General features: G+C 42.6%; 1 protein-coding gene across 1 annotated transcript in view; it reads left to right on the forward strand.

Annotated features, from left to right (window-relative positions):
- Positions 1-11,275, forward strand: part of LOC104492342 (dystrobrevin alpha-like) — a gene marked incomplete at its 5' end in the record, with an annotated part of 41,440 nt that extends 30,165 nt beyond the window's left edge. Inside the window, 5 exons of the mRNA XM_010134888.1 lie at positions 547-636; positions 1,184-1,352; positions 2,076-2,208; positions 5,279-5,325; positions 10,901-11,275. Coding sequence (XP_010133190.1) covers positions 547-636; positions 1,184-1,352; positions 2,076-2,208; positions 5,279-5,296 — 410 coding nt within the window. The remainder of the gene's footprint in view (positions 1-546; positions 637-1,183; positions 1,353-2,075; positions 2,209-5,278; positions 5,326-10,900) is intronic.
- Between the last annotated feature and the right edge of the window lie 420 nt (positions 11,276-11,695).

The following is an 11,695-nucleotide window of genomic DNA, read 5'->3' on the forward strand; positions in this document are numbered from 1 at the left end:
AGACAGTAAATTATGGAATATACAAGAAAGTCCTTGAGCTGCAGGAGAGGCTGAGAGGGAGTGAAGAAGGAAAATCCGTATCAGTCTTGATGAGGTCAAGTATGTTTCTTCAACATCTGCCATAATTATCTGGCAAATACCTGGCAATAATGGTGTCATTAAACAGAGCTGTGGGAACTTCGAGAAAACACTTCATTTCTTCCCTCCTCCCCCACAGACATTATAAATGAGTTCACGCTGGATTTAATCTCCCAGGCCTGGTCTGCTGGTGTCACCACACAAATGCAAGCTTTATGGCGGTGAATAATCTCCACAGATCTGGCATTGTGATTAAATGAAGCATGAGAGTAGGTTTCTGCTCTTGCATACAGCGTCAGTAAATGAGGCCATTCTGCAGAGAGCTCTTCCGCACGTGTCCCTCATAAGCACCCTGATACCCGGAGTTATCACAATGGCAGCTTTCAACAGGGTTAAAACTGCTTCGACAGGAGAACGTATGTCTGGAGAGGAATAGTTACACTGTGCTTTGTTTATCTCTTGCTTCAGGTGCAAGACGAAACTTAAGAAATGATTTGCTGGTGGCAGCAGATTCAATCACCAACACCATGTCTTCTTTGGTGAAAGAACTAAATTCTGGTGAGTGAGGGTAAGGAGGATGGACAGTCACCACATTGACATTTCACGTACTTTTGAAAAAAATGGGGGGTGGGAAAATACAAACCAACAAAAAAGCAATATCGTGTGTATTCAAAGTTCTTTATGCTTTTAGAAAAAAAAAGTCCCTCAATAACAGCTTCAGCATTACAGCATTCTGAACACCATGGAGGTAGAGGTGCAGCTGGACACAGTGAAACCCTTGAGAAGTTTGTTTGTGGGTCCACACGGAGCAGCAGTTTGCTCTTTAGAAATTTAATTCAGTGTAGAACATATAGGACCTCCTGTAAAATGCAGTCTGAAGGATTCTCATAAAAATATCCTGCCTAATGACCAAGATAAGCAAAAGCTTCACTATTCTGTCCCACCACGAGAAGAAAACTATTAGTTCTGCAGATAACATAAGATACTCTGCTGTTCTTCACTAAGAGGAGGTGGCGTTCTAAGTTAGAAAGGCTTAGAGAAATAGGCGAGTATATGTACTCTCGCGGAAGTTAAATGAAACCACATGTCACCTTTTGCTTCACAGAAGTGGGCAGCGAGACCGAAAGCAATGTGGATTCTGAATTTGGACGGACTCACTTTGATGACCTTGTCCCATCCCCAACGTCTGAGAAGGCTTTCCTCGCGCAGATCCATGCCCGGAAGCCGGGGTACATCCACAGCGCTGCTGCCACCGGCTCCATGCGCAGTGACATGTGGGTACCTGCTTGATTCACCGCCTTAGTCTCATTCTCTTCCCCTTGAAAACAATACGCAACGTGCAATATTTTCTCTTCCTTTCGCCTATCTGAGTACCAAAAAAATGCCTACACCCAGGCGAGGACAGCTCAGTGGTTAGGTAGTAGGGAGCTCGGTAAAGGCCAGAACTTAGGATGCGCTCAGGTGTGAGCTGTCTCAGATCCAGGCTGGCACACAGGGGCAGCATGGAGTCTGTGGGGCAGCTGTGCTCCCTCTGCCCTGCAGCCCTGGGCCCTGCTTATCCAGGCTGAGGGGCCTGCTGGAGCCCGCAGGGAAAAAGCGGGGGTTTTAACTGGAAAAGGCAGAATGCTTTTTATTGACCAACTCAAATGATCGACAAACCAATTTAGTTTTAGAGCCTGAATCTTCCTATCAAAGGAAACAGGCATTTTTCCAGTTATTTTTCGTTCAACCTCTTTGTGTCGAGTTATCGAGAACTCCTGTTACTCATTTCCAAAGGGCTGTACCCCCACAATGCCTTCAGACTACTTCATCAGTACAAGACTGCTGGAGAGGGCAAGTATCGGAAGTATTTCCCCATGACGGGAAAATACTAACCAGTGGGGCGTGCGGTTGGAGTAAGAGTATCCTGCTGGCCTCATAGCTTACAATAAAAGGAAGTTTTATTGACTGTGAATGTCATTCATCTCAGGAGGCTATTTATTAATAATTGTGTTTAGGGTTACAGAAGATGGAGACCCCTATGTCAGAGCGGATGATGAAAACTATGAGAATGACTCTGTCCGCCAGCTGGAGAACGAACTGAAGATGGAGGAGTACCTGAAGCAGAAGCTGCAGGATGAGGCATACCAGGTGGGAGCAGGACACCAGCTGCCCCTGTATCTCCAGAAGTGAGAAACAGTAACGCACCAGAGCTGCTCAGTGCCCTTCTTAACCTGTCCTGGGGCGTGATCTCTTCTCAGTTGCTAGAGCAGCCACGTTGCAAAAAGTGCTGTTGCGCTTTTCCACAGACACGCATGCACCTGTCCCTTGTGCGTGTCCTGGGAGACCTCGCTGCCTGAGGCACACAGCAGTGGTCCTTACGCTTACCGGGGCATCAGGGGGACAGAGGTGCCTCTGAGCTTGTTCTCTGCCAGTGCCTACCTAAGTCACTTAGACCTCATTCCTCCGTACCGTAGAGGCTGGTTAGTGGGGTCAAACTGAGTTCTTGCGTATTTAGATCTTTTTTTCCCTCCTGTAGCAAAACCCATTGATAATGGTTTCTCCGGTGTGATCTGAAGCTCCAGTGCGGTCTGTGTGTTATTGTCAGAAACTGGAAGGAGAGGAAGGAGTCTGAAGTGAATTGTATCCCAGAGGACTAAGCATCCAACAAGCCTCTGGTATAGAGAAGCCCAGGGATTTGTCATTAAACACCCCTGAGGAAGCTTGCTGACTTGGATCTTCCCAATATAAACTTCATTTGCTATGATGTTGTTAGTAATGTCAGTAGGAGGGCACTCCCAGTTCAGTTAAATGGGAGCAGAGCAAAAATAACTATTTTCCTACATGGTGAGCAATTAAAATTTGGAACTTGCCACTACAGAATATAACGGAGACCAGAAGTATAAACAGCCTGAAAAGAAGGATTAAGCAGGTACTGAGAGGTCATGTGTATGGAAGTGAGATTCAAAAGCACCTTCTGGGCAGGAATTCTTTAAACTGCTGCTTGCTGGGAGGTAAAAAATCTAGGCTTTTTCTTCTGGTAGTGTTTCTCTGTGTCCACTGCCACTCTGGCAGCTAGAACCTGACAGGCTCGTGGTCTGGAGGAGAATGGCTGCTCTTTTGGTCTTCTTTTCTGTGAGGCTGCTAGGATAAGTTAGTCATGTAAAAATTCACTGGCTCATCTCAAAATCACAGGTAGTTTTGAGGTTGATGTGAGCATCTTTGTTGTTGTTGTTGTTTACTTAGGTCTGCTACATGCCCGTGGTAGCCTGCCAAAAGGTCATTGCACTGCAGTGGTCTTTAAGGACATGACAGTAGAAATTTTATAGACTTTCTATTAAGGCAACAGTGGGTGACGTGGGGGGTTTTGTCACCATTTTTTATCCAAGATAGGAAACAGCAAAAATTACAGCCTTTAAACTTTGAACAGCAGCTACTGGTGATGTAATGAAAAGTAACTGTCAGTTTTAGAGGAGCATTTCAATGGTGACAGCTGTCAGGCATCCGATAATAAATGGGTTTATTGCTGGTAAAAATTCCATTTTCTCCAGAAAGACCAGTTTGACTGTACTTTGATTACAGTATGGAGGTGCAAGATATGGCAACAGTGTTATGTGAGTTTCACAGGTTACAGCTGGATTTTGTACGTGCCCCAAATTGAGTGAGCATGTGCACTGCAAAATAAAGGTGTTCATTGTGCAGCAGAATTACACATGACGCTCACTAGAACTGGGTGTTACTCTCGCTTCAGTCTAAACAGGGCTTTTCTACTCTCTTCCAACAACATTCCCAGAAGATGGGGAGGAAATCTTCTCCCTATCAATGTCAGAATAAAACTTTTGAAGTTAGGTCAGCCAAGACAACACCCAGGTGAACTTTGTTCCCCATTGTTTTACACAATCTGTTTCCACTGGGGGGAAAAAAATAAAAGGAAAAAACCAGAAAAGGAAAGACTTTTTTTCTTTCCAAATGTATTCACGGAAGGAATAGGAAGTCTTCGTTCTTGGGAAGTTCTGTTGAGTAGCATTTTTCCAAAAGGAATTTCATGGTGTACTGTACTGTCTGTGAGATTGTCAGCATCTAGCAGGCAGCTATTTGACAGTAGTGACTTGTAAGTAGAAACTGGTTTTAGTCGATAACCACAGACCCAAAGCATGCAACGTGTGAGAAGTCCTTCCCAGTATGGCTGATGCCCTTTTGATTAGGGAACGGGCTCAGAGGAAGCAAGAAAGGGCGTTAAGGTAGCAGGAACCACTGGGATGTTTAGGAGTTGGTTGGATAATGTCATGTATTGATCCCGAGACCTGTGCTTTGGCTTTGCCTCGTTCTCTACACTTCGCAGTTAATTTGTGGTATTTTGCTGCTCTATTCCTTTCTTTACTAGTATCGCTGAGTAGTCTCTAAAGATAAAGACGCAAGTTTCTTCTTGCAAAAACAAAGGAGAATCAGGAACTTTCTGTTTCGGTTATCCCATTGAACAGTGGCCAGGTCAAGCATTCTCATTTTGCATCAGATTATTGGGATTTATTCCCGGCTAGTACTGTTAGTACTCACGGGTACACTGCATTCATCTGCGTAGCCAAAAAAAACCGTTGGCTGTAGCTCTCGTAAGGCAGGTGTCAGCTGAAAAAACCTGCGAGGAGGAACTCCTACACAATGGTAACCTCAGTACCGGTCTGGTAACCATTTTTATGTTATTAGATGTCTGACTTTGTGTAAAAGCAGCACATTTAGAAAAACACATAGCTGGAGTGTAGCGTGGGAGGTGGTTGGTCAAAACACACTCTTGTTGCTTCCTGTTACCTTGTCTCCAAGCAAGATTTTCAAGCTAAACTCTAAATTAGTGTTAAAGTATGAGCAGAAAACCCGCGATACACAAGTAAATCTGGGATAGGAACCTCACAGGAGGCTCCTTTCTCTCTCTCTCTTTTTTTTTAAGCCTGTTGTAAGTAACAAGTAACCAGAAGAAAACCACATTGAGCACACAAGTGTAAATGCTAACAGCGCTTATCCTCCCACATCTGCTACCAGTTGTGTTCCTGTTACAGTCTTTTGCTGGATGTATTGTGTAAGACACTTTTCATTTGGTGTGTTTTCTGTGGCCATAGCTGTTCCGTTTGTTTCTAGGCTTGTGCATGGCTTTCTTCAGAATAATACACTACCTGGCTGCTCACTGGCTTATTTTGTCACCTTCTTGTTTTCTATCCTTTGTTATCTACAGGTCAGTTTGCAAAGTTGAGTGCAATATCCTTCTCTCTCTCCTCTCAAGTAAGTATCATTATAATTTAGAAGAATGTCCGGAATTAATCCTCACAATGTGTATTTCAGTTGCGATGCACCTTGTGCTGCCTGAGCGTATGTGACGATGCTGTTTCTTTCTTCTCTTAACCTGTGTCAGGATGCCTGGCAACCTGGTGTTCTCAGGTGTGGTGTGGAAGTTCAAGACGCCGCAATCCAAAGTGCAGGGTACTCAGCTACTAGCTGGAGTCTGGCAATTCAGAGATAAGGCAAGAAGGTCTGTAATTTCGCTGCTGGCCCATATTCAGGTCACGTTCCTTACCCGTGCCAAGCGCACAGTTGCAGCACTGAGTTTAATGCCAAGTTCAGCCAACTGTGTTTTCCTTCGGGAACACAGACAAAGGCTATTTTTATGAAGTAGCCTGTTATTCTGTACATTTGCCCAGGAAATGGGAGACCGCACGTTTCCTTCTTGCCTCATCTGAAGCTGCAGACTCTGCATTTCTGACTTCCTAGGAGAGCAGAGTGCCCTGCTGTGAAGATGGCAGCGAGAGGATGCTGTCCATCCTACTGTGACACTGAACGGTGGGGTAACAGGGCCAGGAAGGGAGGACAAATCAAAATAAGGGTTTGACTCTGGTCTGCAAACTGCATCTCTTCCTCAAAGCCAGAACTAAAGGCAACCAAAGGTCAACTCTCAAATGGGCACTTCAAGTCAGGAGCAGGGACTTCAGGTCTGAGCAGTTCACGTTCAGATACACAAAACCAGTGAGCGAGCCTGTGCCGGCTTTAGCAGGAATCCACGCTGCTGGATTTTCTATGCTGAGTCCTGTGCTAGACCTTCTTATTTATATGGCAGTTTTGACCCTGATTCAAGGGGTTTGCAACTTCTGATGGCAGTAGAATTTGGATGTTACAGTGTGGACCATGTGAGGGCAGCTGCCTGTCTTCAGTGATTAAAAGCTGTTAGGAACTTCTGAAGCATCTGTCTCGGTGTCTCTGGCAGCTAAAGCAGAATAAATGGATGTGAAAAGCGAATAAACAGCAATATCCAGAGCACTGTAAACACCAAACAACGGCTCATAAAAATGCTCCTAACACTGCCCCTCAGGTTACATTCATTTTCTCAGTAGCCTTGCTAAAAGCATGAGCCGCATAGAGTTTCCTAAACAGTGACAGTCAGAAAAATCAGTTTTCTTCTTCTGTTTTGGTGCAGTTGTCAGTTATAGATCAGGGTATGTGAAAAGGAAAATAGGCCTTTCAACAATGAACTATGTATATAGCGGAATTGTTATATATAACTGAATTTAATGACAATTATGAATAACTATGACTTTAAACGGTGGTAGCATTCAGACAAACCATTTGCAATACGACGTAGAAGAAATGCCCTTTCACTGGGATCGTAAAGCTCGGGCAATCCCATGTGACGTTTCATTTTTTGTTAGGAAGCCATGTTAGCATAGTGATGTGGGGGAACACACACTGCCATCCAGCCCGGCTTTCTCGAACATAAACGTATCCTGTCCCCGATCAGCAGAGGTCTGAGAGTGAGCTGCTGTCTCATCTCCTGGATGCTTCTGAAACCCTGACAAAAAGGGTATTTTTTTAAAGCATCGTGCTCTGCTTAATTCTATAGTGAAACGCTTTTTGGCTCCCAGGGGAGCCCTTCAGCCAGTACAACAGACTGAAACGTTCCCACCAGTTGTTAAAGACTGACCTTGTAGATATCAGCAACAAAAATCCATGAACTTGGCACTTCACCTGTTTCCACAAAACCAAACTCTTTGTTATGGTACATTGTGATAGATACATCTGCACATGATAAGTAGGGCTTAGTCTTCTAGGTATTTGGACTAGATGACCTCTGAAGGTCCCGTCCAACCCAAAGCATTCTGTGATTCTCAAGATTCACTCATTTTCTGAGTATGGAAGGTTAAAGTACCTTGTGCGTTTTATTTGGTACCAATATTTCATAGCCCTGAAAAATTAAATCCAAAATTGTTCATAAAGTTCTTTTGCTGTTTACTTTGAGTTCTTGCTTGAAGCTTTGCGATCACATCGAGACTTCTGCTTCTAAGATAATATTATCCGATCAACGATGATACAAACACAGCCAGTATTTTCTTGCCCAGATGGCCACATGAGGTAGAAAGCCAACAGACTTTCTTATCTCTCAACAGTGTTACATTTGTGCTTATTTTTAAAAAGGTGGGGAAAATAGAATCAGTTTGTTATGGCTTTTTATGAGGGCTTTTTTGTGAGTGATGCTATGAGTGATATATTGCTATGTAAGTTTTCTAGGATTGATTTTGAAATAACATCTAGTACAAGAAATTCCCAAGGGAGCCAAGTGGTTCCAGTAACATATAAATCATAATTTAATTGTGTTTTCAGTTCCCTTTTTATATTAGATGTACTTTTATACCAATTGTTTTATTTTTAATAGAGTTACAAAGTGAATTTGAGCTTGTTTTCAGCAGACTCTAGGCAGATCCTGAATTAGGTGAACGTGCAACTTTGACGTTACTTTGCCTTTATCCCTCTGACAGCGGTTGCTTTTTTTGCCGGGGGTGGCCAGTGGGAGCAGGAAGCGTCCACCTCTGGAAGCGGTTAAAAAGGTGTCATTTTCAGAGAAGGGCTGTCAGCTTGTGCAGGGGACACGTTCCCACAAGACCTACAGTCTCCTCGATTTTCCAAAGCAATGCTTTCCTAGTGCTGGCAGAGCAATGGTTTAGTTGGTCATGTCTAATTCATTTATATCATTACTGTAACAGAAACGGAGGTGTAAAAGCTGATAAAAATCAGACCTGAAGCATCCACCGAGAGGGAGTACAAGGAGGAGTCTTTATTAGAGGTTTTGTTTTCCATTTTTTAACTGTGATTGTGTTTTCCCTATCTTGGCAAAAACAAGTAATATTTTCAATTAAGGACTTAGTTCCCTTCCACACTCCAAACCCTTTCACTCACTTAGAATCTTATCACATGAATTGTAGTGGGGTCTGGCGCTTTGGGTGGCTGCGGGTGACGTTTTCCATTTCAAAAGTGTCTGAATGGTTTGTATCCAAACAGGCGGAATTTTTTCAAACACAAAAGCCCCAAGTCCCCTCAACTTTTTGATCTGTATGCATTATTAAAAATATATTATTTATTCAACTTGGCTGTTTCTCCCAGACAGAAGTCTTACTGAGTAGTCACACTAAATGGTTTTCTCATCTTTTCCCGTATTCCCCAAACACTTTTTTCACGTTTACCAGCAGAGATTAGGAATATGGCCAGATGCTGGGGGGTAAAACCCCTGGGCCAAGGGAAACAGTGTGATCAGTCCAGTCTGCCCAGTGTGCCGCCTTCCTTGCCGCCTCTGCCCCAGCTCCAGCAAGCCCAGTTTCTTCAGCCTCCTCTTCCTCTTTAATGATACAGTGCTGGAAAAGCAGGATAAAGGCCCTAGGTGAACTGCTAACGTCTATAAGTCATGCTCTACTAGCACAACCAAGTGATTCAGCATCGCTTTGGTTTTTTTCTGAACAAATACACAAAAATAGCATTATTTTTGTGGACCATCTCATTTGAAAATAACAGCAGGCTGACAGCACAGTGATGTTCAAAAATGTCTGCTGCATTCATTCAGCTATATTTTGTTTTTTCTCTTTATTTTTCTCGTTAAGTCCTCCTCTTCGTAGCATGTAGGCGTAAAAAAGCTGTAAAAGAACTGTGACTGAGTTAACTGGGAAGAAGCAGCTTTAGTTTTGTGAATTTAATTCTAAAATTACACAAGCGATGGGGATGATTTTTGAAAATCACTGAATTATAAGTAACAGAAAAGAACCTGTGGATCAAGTTACAAAAAAGGCCAAGAACCAGTTTTGTACCATGACAAATGATGTGAGTATTCACTTGGAGTTGATTAGGGCGTTTCCAAAATGCTGCGATGAATTTAGAACTCTGGGGTTCATTAGTACTCGTTATTTCTTGTCTGAAAATCTCTGTCCCCAACGCTGGCTGTGGAACAGAGAGAAGCCTTGAGAGAATGTAGACTAATCCGCTCTCCACCAAAGAGAAGTGGTTTATCTAGAAAATTCAAAGCGAACCCAAACACCTAGCCATGCTGTTAGTGCATCTTAGCACATCCAGTGTTTCACAAGCCACTCTTGCTTTGCTCTCGTGGTTTATAACGATACCATCAAGAAGTAGGAGTTGTGCCTGTATTTACACATAACCCTGAAATTCATTCAATGAAAATCAGTCTCAGGCAGCTGAGAACTGACCTCTTCCATGCCTTTCATTTGCATTTTTTTGGCTGAATTGTGAAGAGCAAAGTGTTCCTTAATTTCCAAGTTAGTTTGCAGGCTCAAGCAGTACAAATGCACGTCTGATTTTTAAAAATACTCATTTAAAATGTTCTTCAGAATTTTTTTATGAACCTCTCGTTGGACTTGCAGTGCAGGTTTCCTTTCCATTTATCAACAGGGTGTTGATGCTAGGTCCTCTGTAACTGCCTGGCACAGGGAGATACTGAATTAAGATCGTCATACCATTTGGGGTGCTTAGGTATTAAGGAACCGGACTGAAGGATTTGGGCTTGAATAATTAATACAATCAAATGGTGTCAGGAAAGAGAAGCATCAAGCTAAACAACCTGACCTTTCTTCATTCATCAGCTTTAATTTAACGCTCTTTTTCTGAAGTAATTTGCATTTTGTCTCTCATCTTGTAGCCCAGCTTTATGCCTGAAATGAATAGAAAAGAATTCCTGTCAGTAGAGTTCGGTCTTTTGTGCTGTTACTATCAGATCTCACGCAATGCACGTTGGTTTTCTGTATGAAAAAGTTCAAGAGAAAAAGGATGAACTCTTTAACTTTGCCTAAACAGTATCTGCATGATAAATATGCCAAAAGCAGAAGATTGCGGTATTACCTGACTGTAGATCCTGACGTGGTTCTGAGAAAGAGCAGCAGTCGCTTATCAAGCATTTTCCATTATCACCTAAAACTTTGACACCTTCAGTAGAGGAATTTAAGATACTTATTGGTGCTTCAGGATATTGAAGAGGCCAGGGATGAATTCATGCACCAGCAGATGAGCTATAGGACCCAGAATCATCCTTTTAAGTATCTGCATTTCTTTTTAGACATAGGGAAATAGACCTGAGCCTGTAAATTAAGGGTGAGACATTTACACATCAGAGGTGGCTCCTGATGGTGAGCGGCTCTTAACTAGGTGGCAGAACACTGTGCACAAAGGGAATAATCCAGTTTTGCTACCAATAGTCTATGTATAGAGCAACCTGGAAGGGGAAAATGGAAGGGAGGATGGGAACACCCGAAAATCTGTGTCAGTGCAAACCCCGTTACCCCTGGGTCCCACAGCAGAGCGGGCAACCACCCGTGGTAAGAAGAGTTTCCAGCTTCCCAGATGCCCCATAAGTGTCTGTTTACGACTCAAGTACCTGTGGCTCACCAGGTAGAATGGCTTTTTCCCTCGTTTAACTTTTTCAGGGATAACCACAGGAATTAGCCAGCTCCTCCTTCTTTTCTCTCTATAAAGCAGCAGGCAGAGGCGTCTTAAAGCAGCACTCTAAAAACCTTCCCTAAACATTTGTTAACAGGCAAGCTGCAGTCAGACAGACAACGAAAGCTACGTGAGAACTGACGATGAGGAGAGCTGCTTTCGGACAGATGATGAAGACAACTCAGCTGCGAACTTCACAGAAGAGTGGAACCAAGAGGTGCAGCGTCTCTTGACAAAAAAATCACATAACTAAGTTCTGAGGACTGTAGCACAGTACTTTCGTTCTAAGAGTTGTAGTTTGTAGATGTGTGTTTTTGACAACAAGACTTTTGTTTAAAGCTAACTTATATTAGCTACATCTTCTGTAACATGGCTCATTACCGGTGAAGAAAACAGACTGACCTACGTACTGCTGTTACAAAGGATGGCGGTACCGACAGCTCACGAAAACCCTTTGCACATGATATTGAACCTGTTCAGTTTACAATGACAATACTGTTTATAGATAGGCATTTGATTTCTGAATACTTTGAGATTTTAGTAGATCCGTTTACTATACACTGTACATTTTTTCCACAGAAGTAAAAAGCTACAATTATGCATTTAACACTGAATGATTATACTCCTGAGTGTATATATCTACTAGCCCAAAAAAACAATGTACCAGACTGTATTTGCAATTTGTTTGCAAGTCTTTAAATTAAGACTTATACAAAATGTACTAAAATAATATCACTAATCATATTAATTAAAAACCTCTCTAATTTAGGGCTAATGTGTAACTTAGGAATGTTTCTTTCAAAATAATCTAACAAATCAGCCATAGAAGTTAGTGTAAATATTTTTTTTCCAAATAGATATCATATACAAAAGGTGACATTCAAATGATATA

Source organism: Buceros rhinoceros, unplaced genomic scaffold (assembly GCF_000710305.1).
Source record: "Buceros rhinoceros silvestris isolate BGI_N320 unplaced genomic scaffold, ASM71030v1 scaffold1214, whole genome shotgun sequence".
Lineage (NCBI taxonomy): Eukaryota > Metazoa > Chordata > Aves > Bucerotiformes > Bucerotidae > Buceros > Buceros rhinoceros.